Here is an 18,424-nt window from a genome sequence, read left to right on the forward strand (position 1 = left end):
TCAAGTTTTCTATATGTCAGGATGTATTTTCTTCATCAACACATACAAACATATTCATTATCCAGTGGTACCATAAATCAGCATGTAGATCTATAAAGCCGCAGATTCAATCCATCATGAACGTATTACTTTCTCATGCACACCCAAACTTGTGTACGCTTTCCCCAGAATATGCCCAATAAAATGACATTAAGTCCAAGTTTATGCCTTCCCACATTATTAAAACTGAATAATTCAAACTATGTCCAGGCACGGAAATATTTTTTTTGGTATATTAAGTTAGTCATTCTGTGTTTAATTTCAGAATTAGCCTTGATTAAACACTTCTTCTGTTTATTTCATTAGCTAGTCAGTGGTAGTCAGAGAATACTGTTTTTCCATCTTTACATGAAGAGTGTCCAGAGAGGCTACACACTACACACAAAATCTCACACACATTCAAGTACACAAATACAAAATAGTACAAGAAAAGAGATGTACATCAGGGCATTCTATGTGTTGCTTCAGTGTATTAAGTGTGATATTGGCTATTTCCTGTTTTGATGGCAAGTCATTTTAGAGGCGGACAGAGACACAGATGGCCTGATCACCTCTTGGTGATGGTCTGTGACTGGCATGATTGCTGTGTGGTCTCTGCTAGTTTGTTTTCTCTCTTTCTATTCCATTGCAATATTCCTCATTCACTTTCTATCAGTCTCCTTCCTCTGCATCTTGCTTTCTACCCTCTCTGTTGCTTTATCTCTTGGTGCGTGAACAGGAAAAACGGATGAGGAATATTTTCATAGTTATCTCATGTAGAAAAAAGTCAGGTCAACAGTTGGAGTGAGCGCGCCAAGCAGGAAATCTCTGGAAAAAGTCTTCCCCTGTTCAAGGAGATGCAATTGTTCATGGGTGAAAAAGAAGTCAGAAAGGTTAAAATAACAACTTTAAGAAGCTTGTTGGCTGTCTGAGAGGGGGAATGGGGCAGTGGAAGTGTTTCATTTTCTATAATAAAACATGTTATAACATTTAGAGAAAGACTTGGATACAAAAACTATAACTATAGAAGATTATGGACAGATGTTGAGAGATTTTCAGTACAGTTCTCCACGTGTAAAGAAAAGGAAGCTGACCCAAGTTGAAAAGTTCATCCTGGTTAAGTAAATAAAATAAATCACCCTTGTGCCCACACTGTCACTGAGAACTGGGACAAGAGAAACAGTAAATCCTCATGTTTTTACAGGAGAACCACACCTAATACATATCTGCACATCAGCATATCCTGTTCAACTGAACAGACGGAGGGATTCGCAGTACTTCTAAAATAATATCATCGGTAGTTGCAAAGGAAACCATAATTATTATGTGATTACTCATTGACGTGGGCTACCGAAACAACTGCGATAATGTTCTATGTGAAATACATAGACACATATGCAGACTCATACACAGGCTTATTATGAGCCAAAGACAACGGAAGACCTTTAAAAGGCACCTGAAATCTTTCATCTCGTTCTCACCAGCATTAAATATTCATAAGCAAAAATCAAAATTAAAGTTAGGAGAAAAACTGTTTAATACTCAAAAGGTCAGCTAATCTGCTTCATCAGGACTGTGTGTGTTTTGATCAGCGTCTTCCTGGAAACTTGAATAAAAGCTAGTAACTAGACCATTTATTGTACTTTTTTTGTTAAAGCTGCTCGGATCAATGCTTTTATATTAACAATTAATTACATAACTATGTTTAATGTGAAAGATTGCTTGTAGTCACAAACCCACGTTGATTAGTACCTGGCTGCTTTTCCCTTTAGCGTCTTTAAACTCGTTGTTTTGCTTTTAAAGCACAGAACCTTTGTCATTTCCAGTATCAGCAGGCTGATGCTTTCAGTATAAAAGCTCTGACAAACCCACTTTAGACTCCCTGCCATGCTACAAACAGCTAATTTAGCAACTACTTGCTGAACACAGCGGTGCAATTAGCAGCTAAAGGGCAAGATATTTCTCTCTGGAATTGGTGGAGACCACAACAGAGCCATAAACAAAAGAGAATATTGGACTTATATTTGACAGGAAGCCAGAAAGATGACTCCATATGAGTGCTAATGCTACTCTGTAGTGACAGACAACAAACACTTGCTCTTGACTGGACCTTTCAGGTATTTTGAAAGTTTTACAGCCACCCTAGTTACACATGTTGAAGAGTAGGGTGAGGTGTGCAGTATTCAATTGGTTACAATCAGATTATTATATCAGATTACCACCAGATGCCATTACAGTTGCCATTATCACACAAATTCTGACTGATTATTTATAATATCTGATTGCAGAAATAGATTACATCACCTTTTTCTTCTATCAGAACTGTGCTGCCTTCAAACTCGTAAAAAGACCACAGTCAAAAGAAAAAGTAATGAAATCTCTCATGCAAAATAATCAAAACTGTTCTAACCCTGCTGTAAAAAATCATTCAGGCTCCTAATAGGAACATATTTCGGAACAATTTACAGTGCCTTTAGGAAGTCTGTGAAGGAAGGAAGTCTGTGAAACCTGAAAGATGCCTTTAATACAAACACAATACACTTTTTCAATAGGGCACCGATGCGAGCATCTAGACAGTTAATAAGAAAGGAAGGAAGGAAGGGAGGGAGGGAAGGAGGTTGTGTTGTCTACTGGGCTGTCTAGTGATAGCCTTGACAGAATCATGATTTGAAATATGACCGCTCCACTTCCTGAGCTTTGTGTCAATCCCGTGTCAATTTTTTCCATCCACCTTTGTCTGTGTTTTGGCGAGTTCCCCTCCCTCTGTGTCTCCGCCATTGGACTTCACTTATTTCTATTCTCTCACATAACACGTACACGTATCTCTCATGGTAGACTGCCAGTGTGATGATCATGTGTCATCCCAAGCCAGCTTTGTTATTGATGACCAGATGTAATGATCAAGAGATGCAGATGATGGCGCCACCCTCATTGATTACCGGTGACAGTTAAAAAGCATGGCATAATTCCCATTGATCGTCAGTGACAGGGTGTAAAAAATTGTGTCATCTACATTGATTAGCAATAAAAGTATGTGGCAAAGATGTGTCATGGGTCCACAGCAGAGGAGCCCTCTCACACACACTTCTATTCATCATTTGATACACGTGCAAACACACGTTTGAAAAGAAGCTGAAGAGCTCCATGAAACACACGAGTCTTAGCCTAAAACACGATAAAACATCAGTGGTGAAACATACAAATATACTGCAGAAATCAGCTTGTGGAAAAGAGAGCAGTATAAAGGGTTTTCCCACTGGTATCCATGTAAAATAGAGTGGAGAATGTGAGCTAAATGTGGGTAAGTTCTCACAAAAGCTCTGAAACAAAAACAAAAGATCTTTCCTTTTAACCTCAAACGTCTGGTAATTGAACCCTGGCTGCCACCTGAGGGATTCATAGAGAGTTTGCGAGAGTTTAGACATATTATTTCACCCAAAAAACACATAGTTAAGCCTGAATAAACATATTACTATGATTTCCTTTAGCTGGCTGTAATTAACATTTCAACAAGGTTGAAATATTATAGCAATTGTCCAATCATCAACAACTCTTTCAGTATAGCACATAGGATTATGTAAAACTCTCCATAGTCTACCTTTTATTTTAAAAACCTCTCCACTGAAATTATTGTCTGACACAGCAGCAGAGTGGTCACTATCACATGACTGGTGCCTTATTGATCCGAGACTAAAATAGTCTCTTGAACTATTGAGGGTACCAAGAATATCACGGCACCAATATGACTTAATGAGCTTTTTGCTGGGTCAAACGAGAAATAAAAATATGTTAAGGAAATCTTAGCTCCATGTTGTATTGAATCATTTTTTCGATAAAGGCAAGGCTGAATTCTTAAAAAGTTCACCTTTAGCCCACGGTATGGTTGCACCTTGGTAGTTTATAGATCCAGAGCATACAACTCAACTGCCAGTTGTCTTAAAAGGAAAATATTGTATATGGGTAACATTAAATTGATACATTACATACTACATAAGTTTATATCGCAGACTACTTTGTAATGTTAAAATGTGTTTAGCTGACAACTCTTTAGAGTTGTTAATATGGTCTCCTAATATTCTGAAACCACTGTGCAACATTTTTGCATTTGATAAGCCTACTAGCCACCCTGTATTATAGTGACACCCACACCAGCACAGCACAGTGCAGTTTTTGGTCTGAATGCCCATTTTTGTGACCCGATACAGCACATAACAAGAATACAGAAGAAACAGTATTACTGAGCATTACCCAGTTTGTGCATGAACCTACTCACCGCAGTGATTCTATCAAGTCACTTCGGTGGTTTCTGCTCCATGTCAAATCCCTTTCTCATTAAATTTGAAGCAACACTAGCCTGTCCTTGTAATGTTCGTGCTGAGGTATTTACCACTCTCTGTGTTGGTTGGACAACTTTGTTACCATTATCCAGAAGGATAATGGTAACAATGGTTAATGTACTGTGATAAACAGTCTGAATTAATCCATTAAGCCCACTTAGTCTATGTTTGTCCTGCTGACAAGAATACCAAAAACCTTTCTGTATACCATCCTGGGACCTCTCACTCTCTCCCCTGGCTGTCGATGCCTCATTCCAGATGTTATGGATCTGGATGTTCTTCCTCCAGGAGATTCAGCCTCTCCCTTGTGTGCATTTTGTCCTTGTCTCTCTCTTCCTCTCTATGTATCTATTTATAATTTTGTCCATAATTTTGCATTGTATTATTGCACTTATACGTAGAAATAATTGTGTCAAAATGGTCATTTAAGTTTGTTTGTTTATTTTCACTGAACAGTGGTTACTGTGGTAATGAGTTACACGTAAGCAACAATAGTGAAATCATATTAGAACTTTAATTTTATTGTAACGTTAGCAGCACGTCTGTTCAAAAGTTTAAAGCACAATCAAAAGTTTACCAACATCATACCATACCAAGTGAAGCTGTGTACAGCTGCAAAACCCTTGGAGTTTATTGAATTGGGTGTATGTGAGTGTGTTTTACTGTTTATGAATAGAGATTTTCATTTGAGAAAGATGTTATTTACTTTTCTTAGTTAAGTTAATTTGTCTTCCTTTAATTTACATTGCAAACTGATTGTATTTAAACTGTTTTTAATTTTATTAATTTTTTTATTTTAAAGATTTTATTTACCAAATGACTCAAATGATGGCGATCAAAGCCAGTTATCTTCTTATTTGAGAAATACGATCAGGTTGTTATATTCACATTGTTCTATTGTGAAACCATGCTTCTTTTTTTTCTTGTGTGGAAAGTGTCAGTGTAAGTCATTACTGTTTTCTTTAACTAAATCCATTTTGTTTTGTGAGTTACACACTGTGCTTTCCTGTATGTGTACTACATCATTTCCCCCCTCCTCTTTTTATTGCCTTCCTATACTCCCCTCTTTGTGTCCTCCACCCATTCTTCATTCACCTCTTCCTTGATGGGTAGGCTTGATGTCTTCTTTGTCTCCTCCCCACATTCCCTATCTTTGTGATATATACGTCCATGGCGTGTTTTTCCCCTGCTACCTTGATGAGTCCTGAACCACACATGCGCACACATAAATAGATGGATGAGCTGGTAATAACTAAACCAGCCAGACTTCACTGTGAATTATAATCACCTTCAATCTGTGTCTCTGAATCCCTGCCCAGTTCTTATGTTCATGTGTGTGTGTGTGTCAGGAGGCTCTGCTGTGCCTCACCAAGTCATGTGTGAGTATCTTTCAAGAGTGTAAGTGATGGAGCAGTGAATAGTTTGTTCCCCAAAGGGCTGTGTACGTGTGTGTATGTGTGTGTGTGTGTGTCGGTGTTCCTGCTTATTATTCTCTTGGTCCCCTGGTGTTTGACCCGACTTTCTGTTCTGTCGAGGTTTTATGTGAGCTGGAATATAATTCTGTTTCCACTGCTGCTCAAATATAGTGTATGCACACACACACACACACACACACACACACACACACACACACACACACACACACACACACACACACACACACACACCTTTAGGGAACAGCCATCAGGGTGAGTGGTCCATCACTCACTCTCACATAAGGTATTCAACTGCACTATGTCAATGTCACATTGTCAATGGCTAAGTGTGTGTCTGTGTGTGTGTGTCTGTGTGTGTGAATAACTGGTGGTCTAGCAGTCACTGAGGTAGCAGGGGAGGATACACTCTGGAAATATAAATCTCAGAGAGAAAGAAAGGGCGAGAGAGGAAATCTTCTTGTCATCTAAAGTTCTCAACAGAAACCAAATCTATACACAAGAAGCAAAAAATTGTGAGAAAAAATGAACCATGACAACAATATAAATATTCTATTATCTCATATATATATATATATATATATATATATATAATGAGAAAATGTCAGATCTGTCAGCAATCTGAGTAATATAGTAAGATTTGACCCTGAATCTCGACACAAAGAAGTTCAGGTAATGATGACTTGAATGCCCACAACTCTCTGAGCTGGGGCTAATTACCAATGCCTTTGTGGTGAGGTGTAATCCTCCCAACACTTGAGGACATTAGCTCCTCAGACATGACAGGAATAACATTTTCAGTGGAAAACCTGTAACCTTATTACCTTCCTATGCCACCTGAAACCTAATTTCAGAGAAACTGTCTTCGGAATTCATGCTGCAGTGCAAAGAAGCATATAACTATACATGATATTGAATTTTCTGCTGCTCTAATAACCACATATTCTCATGGTCATTGGTTGATACAGGTAAGTTTCAATTCAATTCTCAGTGCAGTACTGGTTTTCCACCAGTGTTTATTATACTGTGAAATTGATTTTTGGTGTAGATGCATTTGTCTAAGAACCCTGCTTTATTGCCTTTCCCCATAATTTATAGATTAGTAATGAATTTATGAAGAGTGAAGTTCTAAAATGTGTCTGGGTGTAAGAAGCCTGCATAGACAAGGAGGACAATAAAATGAGGTGATACTGCCCCCTGCTGTGGAAAGCAGGAACAACATCCCCATCTCTGCACTATGAAAACATCTAATATTTTGTTAGTCTGTCACCTCTTAACATAAAAGAAAGATGAATAGTGTAGCAATGTAGTTATATTAGCAAATGCACAGAGTACCTCAGATTTTGATAATCAAGTTTATTAACTTTTTATGTCAGTAGGAAACACTTAAATGATAATAACATTTGGGTAAATGTCTCTCAGGAGGCTATATGATAGATTACAGACAAAATAATACAAAACATTTTTGTTGAAACCACAGTTATTAATGTTCTAGTCATTTTGAGAGAGATTTCTCACCACCAGGATGTCCTATATATATACTGATCTATGGTACACCCTTGTGTGTTTACACCAAGACCCCTGTGGAGAGAGACACAGCCATGATGGTGCTCAAAAATGTTATAGCAACCCCAGCAGCGTTAGGGAGAGTACCACTGTTGAAGGCCTTGTCGTGAACATATGTGATGATGGAGAGAGCTCCTGCAAAGGCCTCCTCACAGGCCGGCTGGATCTGCTCCTCTGGTAGCAAGTGGCCGAATTCACCTGGAGGATTATTTAGTGATATATTACCAAATAAAAGCCAGGACATTATGTTTGGCTGATAGTGAAAGTCCGCCTCACCTTTGTCTCTAAGCTCAAACGTATACGAGAATGGGATGCCAATGAGACGAGCCCAGTCACGACTTGAGCCAGAGTTTGCATCTAAAAGTTAAAGAGAAATCAGTTTACAGTGTTTCTTCATCTGAGTTGATTCCTCAGTGCTGGCAAAGTGCTTAAATGTAGTGTGGAAATAAATATAATTATGACCGTTATCTTTGTCCTAACTCTTGTGGGTTATTCAAAAACAGATTTAGTTGTTCATCTATCTTGGCTCATTATTGAGTTTAATGTATTAATAAAGCATTTAAATTATAATCGTGTCTCGAGGAAGATAGAGGCATCTATAATGGTGGACAAAACTTTATACAAACCAACAACACCCGATGCATTGTATCCCATTCCGTATCAACAAAGGTTGATTTCTAATTTGTCTTTATCTATATAGTTTTTTTTTCAGTCTGCTTAGGACAAGAAGATCAGAGTGACATGTCAAAGTGAGATCAGATCAGACCATGTCTTGATAACAGCTATCCAGGACAGACAAGGACAAGTCAGATCAGTGTGTGAGTCTTACAGAGGATTTGTGGAGATGTTCCTACAGTGTAGTCCATCCCATGTACCTTCTTCATTTCTGCTGCTGCTGCCTTACCGACTGCAACCTGCAAAGTTCACAAAAGTTACAAAGACACAGTTTTTTGGTACCCATACAAAGTGATAATACAATGTCTACTGAAATGTTTTAGAAGTTTAGTATGTCCATACAAAAGTCATACTTTAAAGACAAAGCAAAATGTTGGTGTTTAGTATAACTAAACTTTTGTTAAAATGCAATAGCCAAGTTTCAACCAGTAGAGGGAGGTACCTATGCAACTGATGTTACTCTAAAGGTCTCCTGCTTAACCTACAGTAATACTAATTCCTAAGAAAGCCCACACACTCACCAGTTCATCGTAGTTGGGTGCAGAGATCTCAGGGTGGCCGTATGGCAAGAGTATAAGTTGACCAGCAGAGTGGATGGTAAGGAAACACAGAATATGTTCATGCATTTTACCTAGATAAAGACAGAAGGAATAAGTGATCAATGTCAAGATAATATAAGGTCTTCTTATGTTTATTCTCATACCTGAACACATGTCATTTCATAGATAGATACAATAGTTACCAACAATGTCCATCACGGCTCTAGCCTCTGGCTCTGACCCTGCTGAATTTCCACAGTAGGTGTTTGAACAGCTGTCAAATGACACACCAACCGCTAAGGAAAGAAAGTACATACCAAACAAAATCAATAATATATCATACTAGTGTTTAAATTATGTTTTCTTTACTATGTAAAAAATAATTACAAAATGCAAATCTATAAAGAAAAGCTTGTGAAAACCAAGACTGTACAGGTCGGAGGGCTCGATCCGCGTGAGACTGACACTGTAATATTCATCTGTACTGTACGGCCTTTGAGTTTCACAGAAAAGAACAGATATAATGCCGACTTACTTTGTTAGTGTTTAGCACTTTTTTAGTTCTAAACCCAGAATATGAGTCAGTAAATGAGTTTTTTTTACACTAGTAATCAATGACACACTGATATTGATCCCCTGTAGATTCCCAACATATACAAGACGAAAAACCCCATTTGAACCTTTTCAGTATAGTAACCAGATATAACAATATAGAGCACTGAAAATTAAAGATATTCTGCTGCAAGGGATATTGCATTTAAAATGATTTTAGACTAAAACTATTGATTTAGTCTTGCTGAATTGTTTCCAACACATTTTGTCTGTTTGCAAGCACGAGGTATGACTTTTTTCATATGACCAATACTGTATATACTGTACAAGTCAGTAATGTTTAATTAGCTTGAGGCAAATGAGAGCGCACAGAGAGAGAGAGGCACATTGTGGTTCTTGAACACATGCAACTTACTTCCCCAGTTGGCATTAAAATTTCTGTTGAGGTCGACACCATAACAGGTACTGTTTGGAGGAGGGTCCGAACGAGACTTTCTCCACAGACGCGTCTACATGGAAACAACAGAGACACAGAGGTCAAATAGTTTGTTATTAGATTGTGCAAGGTTAATGAAAGCTAGTTATAATCATAATTATGATGATTATGTTTTAAGTGAACTGAATCAGTGAAATGTAATTCAGAATAAAACCTGAGAAGCACTCACACTGCTATTGACCCAGGTGTAATTATATCCATCCACATTGATCACAGGAGTAACATAAACATCAAGGTTCTGCAGCATCTGCTCCAACTTCGTATTGGTTTTATAGGAATTGACAATCTGAACAAAAGAGGAATTTCGAACGTTCACATCTCAGAGAGTACTTGTTATGCTGTATATGGTTATCAAATGAATCTTATCTGAGTATACAAACCTCTTTGACAAACCACTGGCAGAAGGCTGGAGCAATCCACTCACGAGCATGGATACCACAGTCCATCCATATAACCTTCTTCTCTCTGCCCTCTGGGTTTTTTAGTCCGAACTGGAGACACACCAGATGACTTATTTTAGACGAATGCAAGATTTAAAATATTGTCAAAGTTAAAGTCAAGGTTAAGTAGATTTGTAACAGAGAGTAAATACACTGAACACTAGAAACAGGTTAAGTGAGAGTAAAAATTCAAGCATTTTTTTTTAGATCTACCTATCTCTACTGGGAGTCATGAGGGGTTAGTATATAATAAATAATATTATACAAGAGGTATCAAATCTCAAGGATTACATGACTGGACAGGGCAGGTCAACTTGGTACCCATTGGCTAGATAGATACATTTGTAAACTCTTTTGTCCTGTATTTTCCAACACAAGAAAAGTATTTGACTTTCCAGGAGCTACAGTATGCATGTATGACTGGATCTTGTGTCATATTTAGGTACATAATTAGCTGAAACTTTTTGATGCACATACACACTGGCATAGTTTGGCATTCACTTGTGTTATGTCAGTCATACATAGTTTGCAAGTCACTTTGTGGAGGAGCACTTGGCTTAGGATATGCATAAATATTAATGACAATAGTTCATAATGCAATGTTATAGTCACTGTCAGGAGATTAGCGTTTGCTTAAAACATTATGCGTATATGTGACAGAGCAGGTGAAAGGAAATGTGTTGAATACCTTCAGCAGTGTGATTTTTCTTCCTTCATAAGTATGTCCATACACAGTAGAGGAGACCAGTTCAGGGTTCCCTTGTTCCACATCTTCCATCCACCTGTATATCTGTGTTTGAATTGAATCAGTGTGATAATTTCATTTCAATTTGATAATGGTATCTATAGTTTTATTTGGCCAATGATCTGTAATCTACACAGAATAAAGTGCAAATCAAAGTACTGTAGTTGACTAGATTCTAGTTTTGTCTACTCAAAACTAGAATCTAGTCGTCTGCTAAACACTTCACCCTTCTATATGTGTTGCTCTTAAAGTTTTATATCTTGTGTACTGATAAATATATAAAATCCACTGACTTCTTCCTACTGTAATTACAGTAGAGATAGATCACTAACTATATGTGTACAATCTCTAATTAACATATCTACAATAAAATCAAAGAAAGTCCAACTTCTATAAAAACATCTATATAGTAAATGGAATCGTACCTCATCCATGGGGTGATATTTGGTGTAGTCATAAGCCCGTGTTGACTCTAAACCCTCCACTAAACTGTGAATCAAAAAGGAATATAAAACCAGCTGCATTATTTCAAATTCCAGTGTGTCATCGTATTAGAATAATTGTTTTTCATGTTATGAATATGGAAACATGCAACAAAAGTTGATCCGAAGGGAGATAATCCAGGGTGTTTTGGCTTTCTATAAAAGTTGTATATTTGACTGAATTTATTCACAAGAAAAGAGTTCAATTTACTCTGACAAACTCACCTGTTAGAAGTCTCTAAAACAGAGCTTGATATCAGCAGGAAAATCCCAAATTTAAGTGTATTTTTCTCCATTTTAGCATCTGCTTTTCACCCGACTCACTGTTCCACTCGTTGCTCCTGCAGCACTAACAATGCTGTCAGTCACTTCCAGTAGCAGTGCTAACAGCCAGGTGACCTTTGATCTCAGATGATCCTGTTGTCATGTTGACAAAGGAGCATTCACTTTTTTATAGACCTATAAGGCATTGTGACAGACTGTAAAATTATAAATCAGTTATGTATTAACATTTATGAACTACTTTATGTCACTAAAATTATGTAACAGCTGATATTACAAAGCAGTAAACCTACCGCTCTCTTTATGTGTGTTTGTCTTATCCAGACAATCATTATGCTTCTTCTCCTGCAGGCATGAACACATTTAACATAAATAATTGCAAAGCAGGCAGTGCTTTAAAATATAACTCCAGGTCTAAACTACAGGGTGTGCAGTGAGCCTGTGTTTTGTAGTGATAGAGCAAGAAAGCTGCCTCTGGTGTTGCATTCTGCACCATCAGGAGTTGCTGAATAAATGTGCCATTCATTCCTGAACTGTCCTGTGTGTGTGTTGTTGTTGTCCTGTTTGGACTCACGTGGATAATGTAATTGACAGACGGTTCTCATTCAGGCCAGGATAGGCACAGGGAAAGGGGGATGGACAGGGACAGTTAAGATACTGCCTGGATTTTAAGTCTTCCACATTTTCAAATGAGGATATTTCAGCTTGGAAATATTTAGATTTTCTGAGGATTCTTGTGGGAAGAAGTGGGCTTGTTGTAGGATTTTGTCGAGAAGGACATATTTTGGTTGTTGAAAACTTTTGGAAAGGGCCAATGGGTGCCAAGTTTACCATCTGCTGCTGTCGGTACTATCTGAAACACAACAAGGAGGAGAAGAATGCGATTTTGCGGTGAGATAAACACCTCACAGACATGATGACAATCCCAGACTTCTGCCTTAAATCTTCATTTATATTAATAGAGTAGAATCAAACTCAACTTGATACATTTCAAAATCATAATATCCTGCTTTTACAATTATTTCCTCTTCTTCTTCTTCAGCATGCGCACCACCACAGCTTCCAAACAACCAGAGCTGTTATCCAGTGAGTCCAGCGACAGTGACACAGAAAAGGAGAGCCTTTTTGGGCCACAGCCTTCAAGAAAGAGCCCATGGAGCAAAGAGCTGAGTCAGAGGAACCCTGTTGATCTGTTGACCACCGTAAACAGACCCAATGAATCTCCCATCAGGCGAGGATCGGACAGAGAGTTGCAGGCTTTTATTAGCATGAGAGACCAGGCTGACACGGCTACAGAGGTGAGAGAAAGTGTGATGTTGTTGGATTCAGACTACAAGAGACAATGTGAGAGGGAATAAACACATATACATGACCAAAAAAAGGACAAAAATCAAATCACTGAAAATAAAACTTAGATTAAGACTTTAATTACACCCTAGGTGTAAATAAATATGACAGTAAAGCTTTAAATTAACTGCTTGGTACAGAGTAGAGACACCAACTACAGTATATCCAATAGGGAATTTATGGATGGTTGCCATGACCAAAATGTATCCCCCTCTCCATCCCCTAGTGGCAGAGAAAGTACACAGGGCACAGTGGTGACTAGGTTAGTAAGCGTCTACTGGACTCATTGACCAAGGTTTGTGCAAGTTAGAATCTACAGCCTACGACTATGGCTCTGAAATTTCAATAGCCTGATCATGTTGTGTGTATTAGTAAATCCATGGCACTGTCTGCAGTGCTGAGGTAGTAGATGAATTATTCAATAATGTCTGTGCTGCTCAAAATAAACCCCCAAGACTCATGGGGCAGCTGAACCCCAAACCCTACCTTTTGCTGTTTTGTGATCCCCTAACTCTCTCATTGGGTTATTCTCATGGCTAGATCTTATTTTAGAAAATCCACATGTGTCTGGTACATGTGTGGAAAGGGATGGGGGACTACAGTAATTCAGTAATTCTCTGTTCCTCTGCAGATCTCTAATGTTATTATCTAATAAGGGGAGAGGACAAACATAGGTGGCTCTCAAAGAAGCCTTTGACTTGTTTTCATGTAGACCCACATCAGTAAATGAACTTGACCTTAACTGAATTTCAGAAATCTCATATTAGAAGAAATTAACTTGTAACCAGAATAGTAAAAAAAGCCAGAAGAGGTCTGCTGCTATAATCCTACAACAGATGGCAACAGTATCATCCAGTATAGTTACAAACTGATACATCATTGTAGGTTTGGAAACACATTTCAAATAGCTTTGTATGTAGTCATAAATTTTAACGTTTATCAGTATTGAGGGAGCGACAGCTTTAACTGTCAATTTGATTGCTTGTTTTGACTAATTATTAAAAGGAATGCAACTGTCTTTATATTCCATAGCACAGGTCAACGTCAGTGACTATGCTTTAGTCTAGTTCATAATCTGTCCTTATTCACACAGACACATATATATAGGCAACACGCTACTTTATTGACTTAATCAGTGACCTGATATTTGTCACACAGTAGCTTGCTTACTGCAGGTTGTTTACTACAAAGTTATACTGGGTCAGACATACAGTAACTCTGCATGAGTGTGTGAGTGTTAGACGACGGCTACCAAAACTAAAAGAAAACATCTTTTCTTTATTCATGACCCCCAAAAAGCAATTTTTGGTGTCAAACTCAAAAAGATTTATTTTTCATGTTCTTACTCATTTTCTTTCTGAGTTCAGTTTAGTGACACTGCACAGGAGTGACTGCAGTCTATGAGTTTGGTGAACATGTGACAGGCAGACTTCATGCTGAGAATAGTCAGGCTGCAGGACACAGTGGGCACATTGTGATAACAAATTCCTCAGTAGAGATGTAGGTCAACAGCTTGGCTGGCTGTTCAAAGAAAATATTCACTAAACCATACCAGTGCTGTGATGATTATCATGTTAAATATTAGGTCGAACAAACTGGAAAACCAGTCTATAAATTCTTTGATTAGTTTGATTTACATTTACTTATATGAATTGTTCTGTATGAAAGTCAGTTTCAAACATTATCACTTCAGTCTCATGGCTTACATTTTTTTAAAATACAACATGCCTTTTTCGCAGCAACAAGCTAACAAGTTAATTAAGTCTCTCCTTGTTCAGCAACTCTCAAACTTGAGCAATTTTTAATGGAGCCTGTGTATATTGTGACTGCTAGCTCAGTGGATGAATTAGATAAAACAGGCAGTGTGTTCACAAACACCTGTTGCTGATCTTGGCAGGTAAGAGAGCCCAAATACATAACATGCACTACAGTGAACTAAATGGAAATCAGACAGCGTTCTTATCTCTTATTTGGTCTGAATTGTGCGTTAATGCATCTTCTGTGCATCCACAACTGTTCACTTCTGATCAGGTCACCCAGGATGTTAATATAATTTAGGAGAATGTGGCCTTTACGACCCTGCAGACCTGTGCAGGTGTTTTCACTAATGATGAAAAATCTGCTCAGGTTGAAGTTGGATCTCTAAACTACGTTAATGATTTATCCTAAAAGATATAAATCAAACTAATAACAAGGTCATATAAAGCTGTATTGTCCATAATGACAGCTGTGTGGGTAAAGTGCTGTATTAGATTAAACTAAAACGGATTACTGTGAATCCCAAATAAGACCTTTTATATGATATACTGTGCATTTGTCTATAGGAATGGGAAAAGCTGAACTATGACATACACACTTTACGCTATGCCAGACGAGAAGTCAGAGCCCGATGGAAGAAAATCCTACTGCAGCTAGGTGAGACCCTGATGTCATTCTTTTCAGTTAGTATTTGCACCAATTTAGTCTACTCTCTTGTACTCGTATGTGATTTACCCTTCATCTCTCTCCAGGTTATCAGTGTGAGGTAGATGCCTTGTTGTGTGTGAACAAACAGAGCCGGTACAGTCGAGATCAGGAGCACCTTAACAAAGCAACAGAACTGTTGGAACAGCTGCTGAACCACACCTCACTGTTTCCTCCAGGAACTGGACACCAGAACAGATACCTCTGTATCATGGTACACACACACACACACACACACACACACACACACACACACACACAAACACACACACACACACACCTCTACTAAATTAGGATACATTCTGCTCTTACAAAGCATCTCTATTGTGTCATATTAATCTGTGGATTCATCACTGCAGCCCCTTATTTGCAGCCTATATAGCCATACAGCTGCCCAGTTATAGAAAATTGATCAATTATCATTGTGTTTATTAGTGTTACAATCTTTTTGGAGATTGTATGTTATTTGTAACATGTCCATATGGAAATAAATAGCGTTTCAACATTTAACTCCTACCAAACAAACAGTAAGAGAAGACATGGCGATCCTTTGAAATATATATTTTAATTCTATAGACAATTTTTATATATATATAGATATATATATATATATATATTATATATATATATATATATATATATAGACACACAATATATATATATTACAATAACAGCACAAATAATTAACTCTGTAGCTTCTTGCCTCATGGTTCGTGATCTATTTTGGGCATATTATTTTAGCTGCTCTCTGGGGATAAGAGGTTAAAACTACAGTGCACTTTCACACATTCTCACCTTCAAATCACCCTTTTTTCTTCCTCTTCTCCTCTCTGTAATCTTCTGACTTTTTGCCTCCTCTTTCATCGCCCTCTCTTATGTCCCTCTTCCTCCATCAACATCTACCAACCCTCCAATCTCACTTGTTTCACACACCTCTTCTTTCTTTCAGGACCGCCTGGTGTCACTGGACAGTGCTGAAGACTTTGTCAGACTGGCCAAAGAAAAATACCCCAAGAAAGTAGGCTGAGAGACAGAGACAGAAAGACGAAAGAGAATATTGAAAGACCCAGACAGATTACAATACAAGCAAATTTGATTGTAATGGCAAATAAAAAAACCCTGCTCTTTGATGTGCCTTGTTAAATTAAAGTAATTTTATTCCACTGTTTTTTGGTGATTTTTACATTTATTGTTTTGACCATATAATTCACAGCGCCGTATAAAAAAAATGTCTCTTTTTTTTTATTTAGTAGTAATTAACAATTAGTAATTCATTTTTTTAAAGTAGTACGTTTCACAAAAGTAGAAGTTTCATTCTTACATTACATATTATTATATTTCTGGTACATTGTTGGTAGGCCGGGGAAATTAGGCGTTCTGAATTTGACTGGCCTATTAATAAACAAGCTTATAAGTAATACAAACATGTGTTTAACATCTATATTAAATATGAGATTATCCATTTAAATGTACTCCTCCATCCCACTGCAAACATCTTTAACACTTTTAATATTAACTGACAATACTGATGATAACACACTGTTTTTTTTTTTTTCTGTAATACTGGATTGTTTCTTGCTCACATTGTTACCAATAAAGTATATTTGCTCAGTCCAGCAGTTGAAGGTGGTCAGTCAGTCTCATTCAAGCTTACTGTATTTGTCCAACAGGTGGCAGTCATGTTCCAGTGGGTTAAACTGGAAGAAAAAAAGAATGCGTATTGGCTTGTTGGAAACTTCTGTGTCACTATAGATAAGTGACTCATGAGGTAGTTTCCTCAACAAAAAAAAAAAATGAAAGAGAAAATATTAAGTATTCACTGTTAAAACAATGATGTGGAACTTCGAGGAATATAGTTATCAGTAACATTTGTTTGTTTTATTGACAATTATTGTGTGCACAGTTCACACTGACAATAATGCAGTCAGTCCATGGGAAATTAAACTTCTCCTTTTTCATTTTCTAAACTTCCCTTTCTTCAAGCTTACTGCAGGATGCAGGATAATGTCTCATCTTGGCTTTCACCCAAAGTCATTTTTGCATAACTTTTATACACAACCACACACACCCACTATCTCCAGGTCTAACGAGTATGAGCCAGTTGATGATTGCAGCATGTCATACATACATTCATGCTTGTGCTCACACATGCATGAAGAAAAAGTGAGTTTACTCTGACCCAGATATTGTTCTCTTCAAGGCCCCCTTTTCCAAGTTTGGGAAACAGATGTGGAACTAAATGAGGGGGGAACGCTGGGGGAAGGGAGCACTAAGAGAGGTGGACCAATAGTCTGGCAGCTCCGAAAGGCATTGTGCTGCTTGCACCTTTTTCTAATTATACAACTGTGTGTGTGTGTGTGTGTGTGTGTGTGTGTGTGTGTGTCTTTGTTAGATCGAGTAATGCTGACATCATTCTTCAGACTGTAACTGATGTTTCCTGCATCCCCACAGAGAGTACATTTGATATTTGAAGTAAGAAAATGACTAAGAGGGTGATTTTCAATGATGTTGGAGTACAACAATTGCAGAAAAAGACTACTGTCACATTCTGGTTGCTGTATGTGTCCATGTGGATGTGTGTTCAAAATGTCAAAATTTACTACTATATTCTTCATCTCAAGAAAGACTACTCATCTAGCAGTGTGTGTGTATGTGTATGTGTGATGCCCTGCTAAAGACCATTGCATGCCAGTGGGCATGCAGTCAAACACACAAACTGTGACTCCTGTGGATGGTCAGATATTTTATGAGAGCCTCTATTGGGGCGTTGGCCACAGACACATACACATACACACAGTGTGTGTGGTGAGCGACGGTTTTCTCGTCATAGCTTTGGGCAGTCACAGTGAAGTTATGTCTGAATAAACTGTCTGTCCATCTTGTTATTCCTTCCTTCCTACTCGTTATATATATATATATTTTAAATGAACTTAATTATCCCTTTATGTTTTTCAATAAACTGCATTTCATTTCATTAAACAGTTCCTCATTTTGGGGGAGTATAATTTCTTACTGAGAATTAAATAAGAAGATTTATACAAGTTACAGC

At 37.7% G+C, this 18,424-nt stretch overlaps 2 protein-coding genes across 2 annotated transcripts; one reads left to right on the top strand and one right to left on the bottom strand.

The window, feature by feature from the left end:
• Positions 1–7,171: 7,171 nt before the first annotated feature.
• LOC104925579 (carboxypeptidase O) lies at positions 7,172–11,660 on the bottom strand. The gene is made up of 11 exons (XM_010739231.3): positions 11,509–11,660; positions 11,227–11,290; positions 10,745–10,846; positions 9,997–10,107; positions 9,786–9,902; positions 9,536–9,629; positions 8,772–8,864; positions 8,551–8,660; positions 8,184–8,268; positions 7,631–7,711; positions 7,172–7,552 (listed from the first exon to the last, which is right to left on the bottom strand). The coding sequence occupies exons 1-11, from the start codon at positions 11,577–11,579 to the stop codon at positions 7,356–7,358; spliced, it is 1,125 nt and encodes a 374-aa protein (XP_010737533.3). The 5' UTR covers positions 11,580–11,660; the 3' UTR covers positions 7,172–7,355.
• A 558-nt stretch (positions 11,661–12,218) lies between these two features.
• Positions 12,219–16,638, top strand: LOC104925584 (melanoregulin). Its single transcript, XM_010739237.3, has 5 exons — positions 12,219–12,456; positions 12,608–12,863; positions 15,237–15,327; positions 15,423–15,589; positions 16,325–16,638. The coding sequence occupies exons 1-5, from the start codon at positions 12,380–12,382 to the stop codon at positions 16,400–16,402; spliced, it is 669 nt and encodes a 222-aa protein (XP_010737539.3). The 5' UTR covers positions 12,219–12,379; the 3' UTR covers positions 16,403–16,638.
• Positions 16,639–18,424: the final 1,786 nt, after the last annotated feature.

The sequence above is a fragment of the Larimichthys crocea genome, chromosome XVIII, assembly GCF_000972845.2.
Source record: "Larimichthys crocea isolate SSNF chromosome XVIII, L_crocea_2.0, whole genome shotgun sequence".
NCBI classification, from domain to species: domain Eukaryota; kingdom Metazoa; phylum Chordata; class Actinopteri; family Sciaenidae; genus Larimichthys; species Larimichthys crocea.